The following is a 16,868-nucleotide window of genomic DNA, read 5'->3' on the forward strand; positions in this document are numbered from 1 at the left end:
TTATAATATGACAGAATATAGATAAGGATTTTTTGTATACAACCAATGTATTAGAACAATTAGTATTGTATTTACATATATTTATTTTTTTTTCATTTTTTCAAATGCTTTATTAACTTCTGATTTACATCATTCATTTCCACCAGATTTTGAGCTACAAATTTTCTCCCTGTTTTTCCCCTACCCACCGCCCCAAAAAAGCCGTTCCACAGGATATCCCCTCCTCCAATTTGCTCTCTCCCATATCTTCTCCCATACCCCTTTGACTTTTCCAGTAGGGCATAGTGGATCTCTATGCCTCAGTGCCTGTATATCTTACTTCCCAATTACCTGTAAAATAGTATTAATAGTATATATATGTATATATAATATGTTTTAAAAACATTTTATTTTAAAACTTTGAATTCCAGATTCCTTCCCTTCCTCCATTGTCACCCACCCTAAGTGGGAATATAAGCAATTTAGTATAGGTTGTCCATGTGTAGTTAATGCAAAACATTACCATAGTAGATATATTGTTAAAGACTGACTATATTTCCCTCCCTCCTATCCCACCTCCCTCTTGTTCTATTCTCTACTTGATCCCATCCCTTTTCAAAAGTGGGTGCTTCCAACTTCCCTCCCCCCCCCAGCCTGCCCTCCCTTCCATCATCCTCCCTCTCATCCCCTTCCCTCCTACTCTCCTGTAGAGTGAGATACCCTATTTAGTGTGTATGTCATTCCCTCCCCGAGACAAATTCAATGAGAATAAGGTTGACCCATTCCCTTTTGCCTTCCTATTCTTCCCCTCCATTGTAACCATTTTCCCTTGCCTCTTCTATATGAGATAGTTTACCCCATTCTGTCTCTCCCCATCTCCTCTCATTATATTCCTCTCTCACCTCTTAATTTCACCTTTTAAGTATCATCCCTTCCTATTAAATTGGTCCTGTGCCCTCTATCTATGTATACCTGTTAGTATACTTTAGTATAATAAACAATCATAAAATTATATAAAAAATTAGTATTGTATTTACATATATTTGTGTAACACCTTTAGTCTCTATTACCTCTGATTCTAATGTTTTTTTGGGGACAAATATGTGTACAACTTCTTGGTGTTTGATATGATTCAGATATTACAAAGTATGTCAGAAAACATCCAAAATTGTCATCACTCTGGAATTGATCCAGGAACATTGACAACACAATAATGTTAACATTAGTGAAGTTATTTCCTTTTAATTTGATGTCTATGATTTTACATATTTTACCTGTATTGATTATTGTATTATTTCTTTTTATATGCCTTCCTGCAGTGACCAGACTGATATCACAGCCTTTGTAACCATTATTGAGTTGGGGATGGCTAGGTGGCACAGTGAGTAAAGCACTGGCCCTGGAGTCAGGAGGACCCGAGTTTGGTTCTGGCCTCAGACACTTCACACACACACACACACACACACACACACACACACACACATACACATACACACACACACAAACTAGATGTGTAACCTTGGGCAAGTTACTTAAACCCAATTTCCCTCCAAAAAAAAGGCAAAAAGAAAAATAAGTACCATTATTGAGTTGATAATGTATGTATTTAATATATGTATGCATTAAAATGTATGAACATAACTTTAAAGATCAGGATTTATATTGGAATGTTACTTGTAAAACTTGTAATCTGATAGTAGAACACAAAATTGCAGTGTGTCTGTCATTATACTTATGTTTGTATAACTCCATATATTTGGAATAATGAAACTTCTAATGTTATTTGGAGTCAAATTAGGAATAGGCTCAATGACTCTTTGCATAGTCATAATTTCACCTGGGATAGAAATTAATTGTCCTTTTTGACTGAACAAATTACACAAAGTCATATTTCAGGAATTGATCCTGAAGATATAGTCAATCAGATAGTTAATTGGATAAATTCAATTAATGTATTTTATAATCTTAACTCTCTATTGGTTCACTTTGTTCTAGTTGCATGCTTGCTGATGATATTTTGCCTTGTTGCACCTCTGAGGATTCACATGCTCAGCCGGTCTTTCCTGGCTTTGAGAACCAAGGTTCATGCTCTTAATTTACTTGTCCAGAAAGGGGGAGATGTCGAGGGCCAGTCTCTGACCCTGTCCATACATGGGAAGATTCTGGTTCAGGATTTCTCCCAAGCCATTTCCCTGTGAAGGCTATATTATGTCTTAAGATTGGATCACCATCTCTTCCTGACTTGCAAGAGCTTAGGATGAGATAACTGAGCTGTGACCCAGACATAGATGCATGCAAGGGAACAAGGACATTAAAACGTACCGATGTGCATAAATTAACAAGGACATTAAACATTTTCTCATGGGAACCTAAGAGATAATTGCTTTACATTCATTATATAAACCCTGCCCTCTGATCAATAAATCAGAACTGCCATGACAGATCTCACCTGGCTCATGTCCATCATTCCACAGTTCTCAGTTCGGCCTGTGCCCATTTTGATACAGGTATCAGTGAGGCCAATTGAATCTATTGGTCACATTATGGACAATTTTAGGTCCTATTAAAAGAATCTCAGAGGGCCTTTGGAACATACAAGTTGCTCAATAAATGCTTGCTGACTGATCAATCCTATAATCACAGAGTCAGAACCATCTAACCCTCTAAATAAGATGGATACATGATAAAAGTTTTCTTTCTGTAATTTACTTTAATTTGGTGGCAGTACTGGAAAAATGCATACATATGTACACACATGTATTACCAATATATTTAAATATGTTATTTATTTTATGTGTATGTAAATATTATACACATATATTTTTCCATTTGAATTTGTTAACTCTAGTCCTCAGCATATTGTCTTAGAGACTTTAGACACTTAATATAACATCTAAATGTTCCAATTGATGAATTGTTGGACAGGGAAATCAGGATAAACTGAGCTAGAAGCTTACTTCTGAGATTTTCTAACTGTAAGACCTGAGATGTCCATCAAATGGGGAGTGGCTGAACAAGTTGTGGCATAGGATTGTGATGGAGTACTACTGTGCTCTAGGAAATGGCAAAGGGGAATTATTTCAGAAAACCATGGAAAGACCTCTATGAACAGATGCAAAGTGAAGTGAACTGGACCAGGAAAAGCAATTTTATAACTATGATCATCTGTGAAAAACTTAGCTAATCTTATCAATAGAATGATCCAAGAAAATTAAAAACTCATGATAAAAAACAAACACAAAAACAAAACAAAAAAAGAAAAACATTGCTTTCTGTCTGTAGAGAAAGAACTGAGTGTGGGTGTGTACACACACACACACACACACACACATAAATTTGTACTTTGTATACATTTATACAAATTTGCACTCAGTTCATATATATACATACACATAAATATATGCTGACTATATATATATATATATATGTATATATATGCACATACAGTCTCATTTTTTGCATTTTTGGTACAATATTTCTAATATGCAAATGTTTTGCACAATTTCACATATATAATTCATATGTTGCTTATTTTTTCACTGGGTGGTGGAAGGCCAAGAAGAAGAGAATTTGGAACTCAACTTTTTTTATAGGCTAAAAATAAGTAAATACTTTTTTTTTTTTAACAATTTAAAAATCTTAGTATGGTGGTGCTATATAATATTGGAACTATTTAACAGAAGTGTTGTTTTTATTGTTTTAAACTTGGCTTAACATGGAATAGGGGGGTCTGCCAGTGCCAGCTTCCCTGCCACCCCACATTGTCAAAGATCTGGGCTATTTATTTGGCAAACATTTCTAACTGGGGAGGTTAGTAGGCCTCGTGAGAGCTTCAGAGTCAGTGTGGCTAGGTTGGGTCCTAAGAGAACCAATTTGACAATCTTGTGGTAAGGGGGGGGTTGGGGGGGGGGGGGGGGGGGGATGTCAGAGGGAAGGTGGCTCTTCTGGTGTTAGAACAAATGCTTTCCCTTTATCTAGTCACAGAGATGGACAAAGTACAAGCCCTATGCATCCAAAGCAGCAGAGAATCTCCTTGGAACCTTTAAGTCAAGTATCCTTGAGTCCTCAACTGCCAACACCTGGAAATGGACAGAGGAGTGAGAAGGTGAAGCAGATTAAGAGCACCCACTGTTCTCAGCAGGAGGTACTCCAAATTAATCTTTCAATTCCCTTCTTTTCTCATCTTGAAATGTTTAATCAGTAGAAATAGAAGCTTTTTCCCCCTTTCTAAACAAATAATATGAAATGTGTATTTTCTATTGTTTCAAATATTTATTGAGAAATATCTTTCTACCTCTGTTTCCCTCCCTTTGATATTTTTTTTTAATGTGATGGAGAGGCAGCACACTGAATTGAGAATCAGGAGGTTTGGGTTCTGGGTTCTGGTTCTATTACATATTAACTGTATGACTTGGGGCGGGGGGAGGGTTTGTCACTTTCATTCTCTGGGCCATAGTTTACTCATTCGTAAAGTATGCTTACTGAACTCAATGACCTGTTAAGCCTCCTCTACGTAGAGCTCACATTCTAACCTTCCAAGTTGTAAAAAGAGTCTTGAACTTGGAGTCATGAGACTTGTGTCCAAACCTCAACTTTGATATTTATCAGTTTTGAGACCTTCAGCGAGTAACTTTGACTCTCTGAACCTTACTAGACTAGATAATGACTTGCTGGAGATGTTACAGAAGGAAGGAAGGGAAAGACCATGCATTAAGTGCCTACTACATGCCAAGTATTGTGTTAGGTACTGCATGAATATCATTGCATTTGATCTTCACTACAACCTTTTGGAGTAGGTACTATTTTTTTTTAAATTTCCTTTTTAGAGTGGAGGAAACTGAGGCAAGCAGACGTTAAGTGAATAGCCCAAGGTTATATATCCAGCAAATATCTGAGCCTGGATTTGAATTCAGGTCTTCCTAATTCTAGGTCCAGCCACTTAGCTGTTCCAAGAAGGGATTCATATTTAATTCCAATTTTGATAAGATGATTGCTGAAATCCTATTAAGCTCTGGGACACTCCCGATAAAATTACACAGCCTTCCCAAAGTTAGTTGTACAGCTAGTTAGTGAAACTCCTGCTGCTTCCTTTCTAATACTTGTATGTCCCCTTAAGTAATCTCTATTCTATGTTAGATCCATTTCCTTCAACTAATCCTCATGGGTTATAGGATCTTAAGGACTTTCACCAACCTGGTTGCCCATCTCTGGATCCTCTCCAGTCTACCAATATCTTTCTTAAAATTTCATACCCCAAATGCAAGATCCCTGAGGAGGTCTTACCAGGAAAGAGTAGACCAATACTAGTTAGACCTGGGAACTATTTCTTTCAAGACAGCCCAAGATTGTATTGGCTTGTTGGAATTCCATCTCTCATTGGTAATTCACATTGAGCTTCTAATCTCAAACTTCTAGGCTTCCTCCTCATCACCACCAATGTTAGCTAGTCCCAACTTCCTTTCACTCTTTTTAAATTCAAAATTCTATGAGTTTCAGAGTCTTAAATATAAAATGAAAAGACTTTGTTTGATCAGGGAATATTAACCTGAAGTCTATGAACATCTTGTTTTAAAAATCTTCTGATAACTATGGGTTTACTTAGTAACCCCATGGGCTTTATATTATGTCTTTGAAAACATTATACTGAAATATATAATATAATCCATAGATTTTACCATGGGGTTGGTGCAGGGGAGGGGACCTGGATTAGATGCAATTTATTCTTCATAGAACCTGTAAATAAACAAAACTCCAGCAAACTCATGTCAGCCAGGGAGAGGATGGGTGGATGGAATTTGAGAGCTTTTAACACTGAGGGATTTTTAAGTCATTTGAACTGAAGATACTCATTACTGTTACCAAAGCGTTTCCTTCTTTTATTCGGCCAGCTATATTTTTCCTCTTGAGAGGGTTTCAGGGGAAAGGAAAATGGAGACCTTTACAAATGTACCCAAACTGTTCATTTTGTGAATTGTTTTCACTGTTCAGTCTTCCTTCCTTCTTTCTTCCATATATCTCTTTCTCGGTAAATATTTCAGTGATTCTGACGCCCTGAACAGTGTGATACATTATGGTGGTTTAGGATTTGAAATTTGTGTGGAAATGGGGGAGAGAAAGGAAAGAATTGTATGTAGGTTTGGAGGGGGAAGGAAAGAGGAGCAGTAGTGACACTTGAAGAGCTTGTGAGGAGGGTGTTGTCTCTTATTCTGCTTCTGCCACTGAGCTGGCTTGGGCACTGGTCAGGATAAAGGGACAGGGATTGAATTAGATGATCTTAAAGTCTCCTGTTATTTCTCTTATCCTCTGCTGTGCAGATGCTTATTGGTGTCTTAGGAAATGGGTTCAATTCCCTGTTCTGATACTTCCTCCCTGCGTGACCCTGGACAAGTAGATGCTACTCTTGGGGAGTCAGTTTCCTCGGCTGTAACATGAATGATCACATTAAATCTTTTGTATAGTCTCTTGCTCTAAAATCCTGACATTTCTGTGGGCAGGGCTCAGAATAAAGAGAAGAAGAAATATTATCTCAACTAGAACAGTTTTGCTCTTCGCTCCCTGCCTTTTCTCACCGCTCAAGGATCCCTAAACTTTGCATGTATTTTCTGGGGTTAGAACTAAAAAGAAGCACTTTATGTCTATCTCTTGTGCCTGAGGTGACCAGTGTACCTTCCCTGATCAGGTGACTACGGTAGTGCAAGTATCCCTATTTCTGATCTCTAGTCTTGTCTTAGCTCTATCGCTCTGCTGCCTTTTAGAGTCAAAACAAAAGGGAGTCATATTTAATTCATTGTGGGGTAGTGGAAGGACCACTCGGTCCAGCATCACAAGACCTGTTTTCCCACCATGATTTACTATCTATTATATGTAGGCTCAAATAACCTCACCTCTTAAAGTGTTTGTTCATGCATTTGTAAAATGTGGATAATGATATTCGCATTGCCAAACTCACATGGCTGTAGTTGGACTCTACTACTCCCTAATTCACAGGTGAGTAAATAGCTTTTTTTGAAAATTAAAGCAGTAGAGAAATCTGAGGTATTATCTTGGTTACACTCCAGTGTATACTGCAGCAAGTCAGTCCCCCTCCACATGTTTCCATATCCTCAGCTGAGGCAGTATGGTAGAGACCAATTGACAGAGTGAAGATAGTGCTGAACTCTCCGATCAGGAAGGATTTATTAGCTGCCTCCCATGGGCATGCCACTAAAATGTGAATAAGTGAATTTGGTTCAGAGGAAAAAGCTTTAATGAAGAGTCAGAGAATTTCAATTAGGATGATACCTGGGATAGGAGGTATGAAGCTAGGAGACTATAGAGTGGGTGAAATATAAGAGAAAGAAAGGTGTGATTTGAATCAGAAGAGGCTTGTATAGAACCCTGGTTCTTATACTTGTATGAGCAAAGACAAGTTATTTGCTTTAACTGTTGTGGTGGTGGTGATGATGATGATGATGATGATGATGATGATAGTAATAGCTGCAGTTACTGACCAATCCAATCTAAATTCTGAGAAATAAAGACTGGGCCTTATGTTTGAAACAGTTCCCGTTTTCTCCAAATACACTTGAGTTCATATGCTCCAAATTTTTGAGGATCGAGGGAAATAATATATGGAAAGTGGTTTGTGAAACTTAAAGGATGATGCCACGGTAAATTTCTATTTTATTCATGCTGCCAGGGTTGACTTCTACACAAGTAATAAAAGTGGGAAGTCCTGCAATAAGATGAATAAAAGAGACATTTACAGAAAAGGAAACAGGCTTCAGGAAAAAATTGAAGAGCCAAAAAAAAAAAAAAAGGAGTCAGGTATATTTGTGGTATTAAAGTTTTAAATACTGAGTCAGAGAACCTAGCGTCAACTCCTTTGTGACCTTGGACAACTCATTTAATGTTTCTGTATCTTGTTTTTTTATCTGTGAAGCGAAAATTAATAATACTTGTATAATTATTTGTATAGATGAATATGCATAAACGTATGCACATATATTATATGTATCCATGATAGCACATGTGTATGTGCACACACGTATGTATACATATATACATACATACTGTATTTGAGTCTAATAATAAATGGCTAAAGTAGATGCTATTGATACACCTATTGCCTCGATTATAAAGGGAAAACTGAGGCTTAGCAAGTAACTAAATTATGTTGAAGAAGATGATCCTTAAGGTTCCACATCTATGATAAGATGACTTACATTAACTTGTATGGATCAGGAACTCTTTAGTTCTGACAGCTGGCTGGAGACAGTGCACTAAATCTTCCCCAAGATTGTCACTGACAGGTGAAGTATGGGGAGGGGGGGGACAGAGAGGCAGAGAGAGAGACAGAGACAGAGAGAGATACAGAGACAGAGAGAGAGAGATAGCAGGACAGAGAGACAGAGTAAGGGACTGAGAAATAGAAAGACCAAGACAGAACAGAGAGACAGAAAGAGACAGGGACAGAGAGACAAAAAAAGAGAGACAGAAGAAGACAGACAGAGAAGGGGGTGGAGATTTACCATACAATGAGCTTCATAGTTTACAATAATTATGCTACATACTCTCTCTGTAATCTTCACGACATCATATTTTGTTATATATAAAATTAGGCTATAAAATTGTTAAGACCCCTTCTAGTCCTAAATCCTTATAAAAATAATGTATATTTCTATTGCATTTTAGATTTTACAATGTTCTTCTTTCATAGAACTTGTGTGAGATAAATTCTTTAAATATCATCATCATACTACAGAGGCATAAACTGAGATTTTTTTCTAAAAAAAAAAAAGACTAAAAATAGAATTCTACAGATTTGGAAAATTATGTTAGGTCCCCAATCTACTTGTTAGGTGTGTGAAAAATTAGTGATTTTGTGCAAACATACACTTAGTTTAAATTAAATATTATAAATAGCAGAGATGGGAACTAGGAAAAAGAAAAAGCTTGATATTAATTAGGTCTGTGTTAACATATTCTGAAAAGCATTTATTTAAACTGAACCTGATGGCTCCTCCAGCCCTTTTGTTTGACTCATGGTCAGTTGGGGAGGATATAAGAAACATTGTTTGGTTGCCCACCCAACAGAATGTGGGAGTGAAAGGCTGCCCAGCTGTTCTCTTTGCAGTATGAGACCCTGTCAGACAGTGGTGAACTATACACAGATTTACAATGTTGGGGTGGATCTCTATTTTTTTCTGTTTTTTTTTTCTCCCTCAATTGTGGAGTAAAGCAAACTGTCTTTTTGAGTAGTGCCCAAAAAGACTTTCTAGGATAAATCAGGGCCACACACAATGAAAAAAAATAATGGAATCTCATTTGGATAGTCAAGAAGAAAAATGATACTGATATGGTCTGTCAGGAGGATTTAAATAGTGGAGAATGAAAAAAAAGTCAAAACAAAACAGAAATACTGTGTGACAATGTGGTGGTATGAGATAGGATGGGATGATATTGCTTTAGGGGTTAGAGGAACTGGATTCAAACACCACCTCTGATGTTTATTACCTGTGTCACTTTGTCATGTCATTTAACCTCTCTGGGACTAAGTTTCCTCATCTATAAAATAAGAAGGTTGGACCAGTTGACCTTTGAGGCCCCTTTCAATGATTGACAGAGGCTCCTTATGGGCAAAATTCCACCGAATGTTATATGGTAATTGTTGAGACTGGAAATTTTCTATAGAATCTTTTAAGATTGTAATAGATTCTTAAATATATCCATATATGGATATGGATATATGTACATGGATACATACATATATATGTGTGCAAATGTCTATATACACAGATATAAATATAATTGTACATAAATATTGGTACATAGTCATGCATATCTACATATATCTACTCACATATGTTATCTAGGATAATATAATTATATATTTTATGTATAGTAGGTAGTATGTGTATATATTTCCCATTATCTACAGATAATGGGAACCTCCAGCCCAAATGGTTCCTCTCTTTGATAACCAGCATTATGTAGTTTTTACTCAAAACCATTACTTTGTTCTATATTCCTCACATAGGATGATACATTTTTAAGTGAAAGGAACTTCAGAGATCATCTAATGTGATTCTTCCATTTCCACATGAACAAACTGAGGTCCAAATGGAGACATGACTTCCCCAAGCTGGCCTAGATGGTAAGTAGCACAGCCAGGATTCCCCTTTCCCTTGCCTTTTGCCTCCAAACCCAGTACACAGTCAACTAAATCTTCCCCCTCCCCATTTGACAAGAAAGAAATTTTGAAAACATTGAGAAAACATCATTCTGTCATTCTTTATGGAATTTGGCAAAAATCATTTTGAGTCCCAGAGGTTTCTTTTGTGAAATTAATATAAAATGTCAATAATAACAATGCCATTTATTTTTGCAGACTTCATGCACTGCTTGTCTTGACATTGAATAAATACATGGAGAATAAGAGGAATGTGACAGAATTTATTCTCTTTGGGCTCACACAAGACCCTGGTTTGGAAAAAGTTGTTTTTGTCATGTTTTTTATCATCTATGTTATAACCCTGGTGGGTAACATGCTTATTGTGATCACCATTATTTCCAGCCAAACTCTGGGCTCCCCTTTGTATTTTTTCCTTGCTTTCTTATCCTTTATTGATGCCTGCTATTCCTCTGTTACAGCCCCCCAAATAATCATCCATTCAGTGTCTGCAACTAAAAGTATGTCATACAAAGGCTGCATGGCTCAGCTCTTTACAGAACATTTTTTTGGGGGTTCAGAAATCATTCTGCTTACAGTTATGGCCTATGACCGTTATGTGGCTATCTGCAAGCCTCTGCACTACATGACCATCATGAACCGCCGTGTGTGCATCCTCCTTGTTACGGTGGCCTGGGCAGGAGGCTTTCTTCATGCCCTGATCCAACTTCTGTTTACTTTCCAGTTGCCCTTCTGCGGTCCCAATGTTGTGGATCACTTCATGTGTGACTTGTACCCATTGCTCAAACTGGCCTGCACAGATACCCATGTCTTGGCTCTGCTGGTGGCTGCCAACAGTGGGGTCATCTGCATGCTAAACTTCCTGATGTTACTTGTCTCCTACGCAGTCATCCTGCTGTCTCTGAAGTCCCACAGTGCTGAGGGGCGACGTAAAGCGCTGTCTACCTGTGGCTCTCACATCACTGTGGTTGTTTTATTTTTTGTACCCTGCATTTTCATGTATATGCGCCCTCTGACTTTCTTCCCCATTGACAAAACTGTAGCTGTATTCTATACTCTCATCACCCCTATGCTAAACCCTTTAATCTATACTCTGAGGAACAAGGAAGTAAAAAATGCCATGAGGAAGCTTTGGAACACAAGGGTGACATCTGACCACAAATAAATGCTCTGCCATGAATTAAAATTGTGGATATGAATTGTATAGGACAAAAAAGAAAGATGTTGATGAGAATTTGTGGAGCGCTGTTCAGTAAAATTAATAGTCAATAGTACACAAGCATTTATTAAATGCTTACAACATGCCAGACACTGTGCTAAGCATTGAGAATACAAGGGCTGATCGCGGGGGCGAGGGGGAAGACAAAACATTCCCTATTCTTAGGGAATATTCTAATTGCGGAGACCAAGTGTACAAATTTATGAACAAAAAAAGATATATATATGGAGTAATGGGGTTTGAATGTTATTAATAGGAGAATGTGGTTGTGATAAAGGATAGAGCAGCACCAGGGAAACTTTGGTGTCATGGAGAAAGTGATTTATGTTTAAATGAATACTGAAGGAAGTCAGGGAAAGTAAGAGGTACATGTGAGGAGGCAGAGAATTCCAGTCTTGGGGGAGATGGGAAAGTCATATTCAAGCAATCACAAAGGGGCTAATGGAGCTAGACGGGACAGTTTGTAGAGGAGAGTAAGATATAAGGATGCCTGAATATTAGCAACATACAAGGTTATGAAGACCTTTAGATTCCAAACATAAGAAACTTATATCCTATAAATGGTTAGAGGAAATCAACAGGCAGTTTTCAGAGGAAGAAATCAAAACTAACTATAATCATATGAAATGTTATTGATTAGAAAAATGGAAATTAAAACAACTCTGAGGTACCACATTGCATCAGATTGACTAACATGACAAAACAGGAAAATGATAAATATTGGAGATGTGGGAAAATTTGAACACTAATGCATTATTGGTGGAGTTGTGAATTGATCTAACCATTCTGGAGAGCAATTTGAAACTATGCCCAAAGGGACTTTAAAACTGGCCATACCATTGACCAGCAATACCGCTCTTGGGTCTGTATCTGAAAGAGATTCTGAAATGGGGAAAGGACCCACATGTACAAAACTATTTATAGAAATTCTTCTTTTGTGGTGGTAAAGAATTGGAAATTATGGGGATGTCATCAATTAGGGAATGGCTGTACAAGTTGTGGTATATGAATGTAATGGAATACTATTGTTCCATAAGAGATGATGAGCAGACCAAATACAGGAAAACCTGGAAAGAATTAACATGAACTGATGCTGAGTGAAGTGAGCAGAACTAGGAGAACATTTTACACAGTAGCAGTCACATTGTGTGATGACTAACTGATAGACTTAGCTCTTCTCAGCAATAAAAGAGTCTAAGATAACTCCAAAAGACTCATAATGGAAAATGCTATCCACATCCAGAGAAAGAATTATGGAGTCTGAATGCAGATCAAAGCAGACTATTTGCTTTCTTTTTTTTTTGTTGTTGGTTTTTTTTGTTTCTTCTTTCTTATGGTTCCTTCCATTGATTCTAATTCTTCTTTACAACATGACTAATGCGAACTTATATTTAAGATGATTGTATATGTAGAGCCTATATCAGACTGCACACTGTCTAGGGGATTCTTTGAATCCCTAGAAAGTTTAAAACTCAAAGTCATGTGGAAGTGAATGTTGAAAACTAAAAATTAATTAATTAAAAAGAAAAATTTATAAATTAGATATGTGGGGATCGTCACTGTGTTTTGTTTTGTTTGTGGAGAGAATAAAACGATCACAACTGTACTTCTGAAACATTTCCTTAGCAGCTTAATGGAAGATTGATTGGATTTGGGTAAGGGAGACAAATAGATTGAATGACTTTAGAACTCAACAATAATTGTACTAGGACTATATTCCAAAGACACCAAAAAAGAAGAAAATAATCCATATGTGTATATGTATATGTGTGTGTATAATATCTCTTGAAGTAGAAAAGAACTGGAAACTAAGGGAGGTTTCTATATGAGACATTTACACTTTGAAATCATAAGTGATAAAAAGAAGCTCTGCTTCCAGGGCCTGAGCAAACTGGTTTCTGTCAGTGCCTGAATCTCACCCCCATATCTCTACCTGATGTTACATAGTCTCCTAAGTATGTCACTTCTACAGTCTTTATATATGCATTATCTTAAACTTTAATCCATAGAAACATAATTCAAGGAATAAATTCTTATCAAAGCAAAAAAGAATAGTGAATAGATGCTTGAATGGTATAAGAATGTGGTGGAATACCATAAGATTATGACAAAAGGGTAGGTTTCACAGGAACATGGAAAGACATAGAATGAAGTGAGAAAAACCAAGAGAAATGAAATAAAAAAGAAATCACTGTGAAGACAAACAACATTGAAAGGCTTAAGAATTTTGATCAACAAAGTTCAATTACAATTACAGAGGAATGATGATGATGATGATGTTAGTAATAAAGATGTTGATAATGATGACAATAATTATAAAGCCTAGCATTTGTGTAGTGCTTTAAGGTTTCAGATGCTAGTGAGAAAATGTAGATTTTAATTAATTGAAAAATAATTTTAAAAGTTTTATAGAATCTGTCTAGTTGGGTTGCTACAGCTAAGAGAAAGTATTAGATGTGTTGTGTAGTTAAAAAGAACAGAATTTGGCAGTAGATATGATATGTAGGGTCAATGAAATTCAGAGCTAAGAACAGAGCTTTTGTGACTGGGAGGTTGGCAGTGCACTCTACAGGGATATTTTAAAACAGGTAGAGTTTGAGAGAAAAGATGGTGAGTGAGTGTGTGTTTCTATGTATGTTTGTGTATGTGTGTGTGTGTGTGTGTGTGTGTGTGTGTGGCATCTAGTTGGAGATCTAGCACCTTAGCTCATTAATGAGAGGTAAGGGCTAGATACAGAGATATGGGAATCATTTGCATAGATATGATAATTGAACCAGTGGGAGTTAATAAGATTACCCAAATGAGATAGCATAGAGTGAAATAGAAAATGGCCAGCAGGGTGGAATTGGAGGTTGTTATTGTTGAGCTGTTTTCAAGTTTTCATGTCCACATTTGATCTTTTCTTTGGAAAGATACTGCAGTGGTTGGCCATTTCCTTCTCCATTTCATTTTACAGATGAGTAAACTGATGGAAACAACATTAAGTGACTTTTCCGGGGTCACACAGTTAGTAAGTGTCTGAGGCTAGATTTGAATGAACAAAAATGAGTACCTGACTCCAGGCCAGTACTTTCTTCACTGTACCATCTAGCTGCCCAGAATTTGGGGGCATCCATGATTAAAGAGGCTGGCACTGTTGAAGACCAGCAAAGTAGACTGAGAAGTAGTCAGAAAGATGGAAGAAGCAAGAGGGAGCAGTGTCATCAAAACTAGAGAGGAGAGAGGTCAAGAAGGGTAAGACCAGCAATCATGTCAAATGCTTTTGACAGGTCAATGAAGATCAGGATGGAGAAAAGGTGACTGGACTTTGGATTAAGTGATAAACAAATTAAAGGATTTGGAGAAGACAACTTTACTTGAGTGATGAGGTCAAAAGCAGATTGTAGAGGTTTTAGAATTCAGTTCAATAAAATAAACATGGATTAAGCAGCTACAACATGCCAAGAATTGGACTAAGCAGGAGTTACAAATGGAACTATATCGCCTTACTTTGTACCTTTGTGTATACCTTGCTTACCCCTGGATTCCACTCCTTGCTCACCTCTACTTTTTTGAATACCTAGTTTTCTTTGATATTAAGATTAAACATCTTCTCCTACATAAAATCTTCTCTTATTCCCCCAGATGTATGCAACTTCCTATATACACTTTGTATATATTTTATACTTTCTGTTTATATTGTCTAACAAAGCTAGAAAGTAAGCTCAACTGAGGACAGAGATGATGTTGTTGAGACACAGATATGCAGTTCTTTGCATATAGTAACCCATAGTAATACATGTATTTTTATTGGTTAGGTGATAACTTTAAAAAGCTTTACTGATCTATTTTTTTAGTAATTTTCCAGTAATCTTCTTTTATGAACTCTGCTTTCTAATTAATAGAGTCAGGCAGGCAAAGAAGAAGAAAGAAGAGGGGGAGGGGTAAAGGGAAGGGAAGGGGAGGGGGAGGAGAAGGAGGAGAAGGAGAAACTGACACATCACACACAAATATACATATTTGTATACATATGTACGCATACATATGTTTATATGTGTGTACAGATTAATGAGATAGATCAATCATTAGATAGTTGTCTCCACCATTCTAATGTGATTTCCTTGGGAACAAGAGGTCAGGCACTAGTTTTTTTTCTTCATATCCCCAGTATTTAAAAAATTTCCTGGCATAATGAGCATTTTAGTAATACTTTGTTGAATAATTAATCCATTGATCTCATTGAATTTCACCTCTATTGCCAAACTACATTGACTACAAACATGATAATTCCTAGTCATACATCTTGCAATACATGCATAAATATCAAACTATGCCTGTAATGTTAGATTGTCATTTCACGATACCAACCTACTGACTGAAACATTCCTATCTTGGGCTGCCAATGAATTTATATAGGGCTTTAGATGAAATTCAGTTGTGCCCTATACCTCTACTTTATAAATTCTTTATAAACCTATCCATACCTTTCCTTTCTCCCCTTCCCGACAGTGTCCTGAGTCCCTGCTGGTAATAATTCTTCAAATTTACTTAAAATCTGTTTAAAAATAACAGATTTTTTTCCTTGAAAACTTTAATTAACCACTATTTTATTGTAAGTAGCCACATGAACAATAGATTAAATTTTAGGTGTATCTTGACACTCTTTGGTGGTCACTCATAAAAGAGAAATAAGAAACAAATATCTTCTCATTGCTCAAAAGAATCACATTTAAAATGCTAAGTAGGTCATTGGAATACACACACACATATACAAACACACACAAATATACATATGCACATGCACAATATACATATATGTATGTATATGTATATGATAGAAAGGGAAGTAGAGTTATGGATACATTTTACATCTGTATTTTATCCATTTCATCTTTTTTTTTTTTCGCTTTTTGGAGGACAATTGGGGTTAAGCAACTTGCCTGAGGTCACATAGCTAGTAAGTGTTAAGTGTCTGAGGCTGGATTTGAACCCAGGTCCTCCTGAATCCAGGACCAGTGCTCTATTCGCTGCATCACCTAGCTGCAAATGCTGAAATATCTATTTCACCTTAAGTTAAAATTGCTCTTTCCTACTTCTTCTCTCCCTTACTTCATGAAACCCAATTTCCCAACTCTGTGCCTTTATACCATCTGTTCTGGATGGCTGCAATTCTCCACCTTTTTATATCCATGTCTTAGTATCTTTGACTTCCTTCAAGATTCAAATCAAATATTACTCTTTTTTTATGGGAATTGTACTGTTCCCCCAAACTACTGAAGCCTTCCTTTCTAATCTAAAGTTACCTTCTCTATTCTGTTTTTATCACATGTGTGCATATGTATCTATATGCATTAAGTCTACATACATATATACATATGTAAAATAAACATATGTGGGTCGGTGTTTATGAACATATACATACATGCACAGAGATAGACAGACAGACAGATAGGTAGATAGATAGATAGATAGATAGATAGATAGATAGATAGATAGATAGATAGATAGATAGATAGATAG

The 16,868-nt window shown here is 36.7% G+C and overlaps 1 protein-coding gene across 1 annotated transcript; it reads left to right on the forward strand.

Annotated features, from left to right (window-relative positions):
* Nucleotides 1-2,130: 2,130 nt before the first annotated feature.
* Nucleotides 2,131-11,315, forward strand: LOC138163919 (olfactory receptor 4C46-like). Its single transcript, XM_069091649.1, has 2 exons — nucleotides 2,131-2,165; nucleotides 10,385-11,315. Exons 1-2 carry the CDS (start codon nucleotides 2,131-2,133, stop codon nucleotides 11,313-11,315), a joined length of 966 nt encoding a protein of 321 aa, XP_068947750.1.
* The last annotated feature ends 5,553 nt before the right edge of the window (nucleotides 11,316-16,868 follow it).

The sequence above is a fragment of the Petaurus breviceps genome, unplaced genomic scaffold (genome assembly GCF_028583685.1).
Source record: "Petaurus breviceps papuanus isolate PSGF00001 unplaced genomic scaffold, PetGlider_PUasm1.0 188, whole genome shotgun sequence".
NCBI lineage: Eukaryota > Metazoa > Chordata > Mammalia > Diprotodontia > Petauridae > Petaurus > Petaurus breviceps.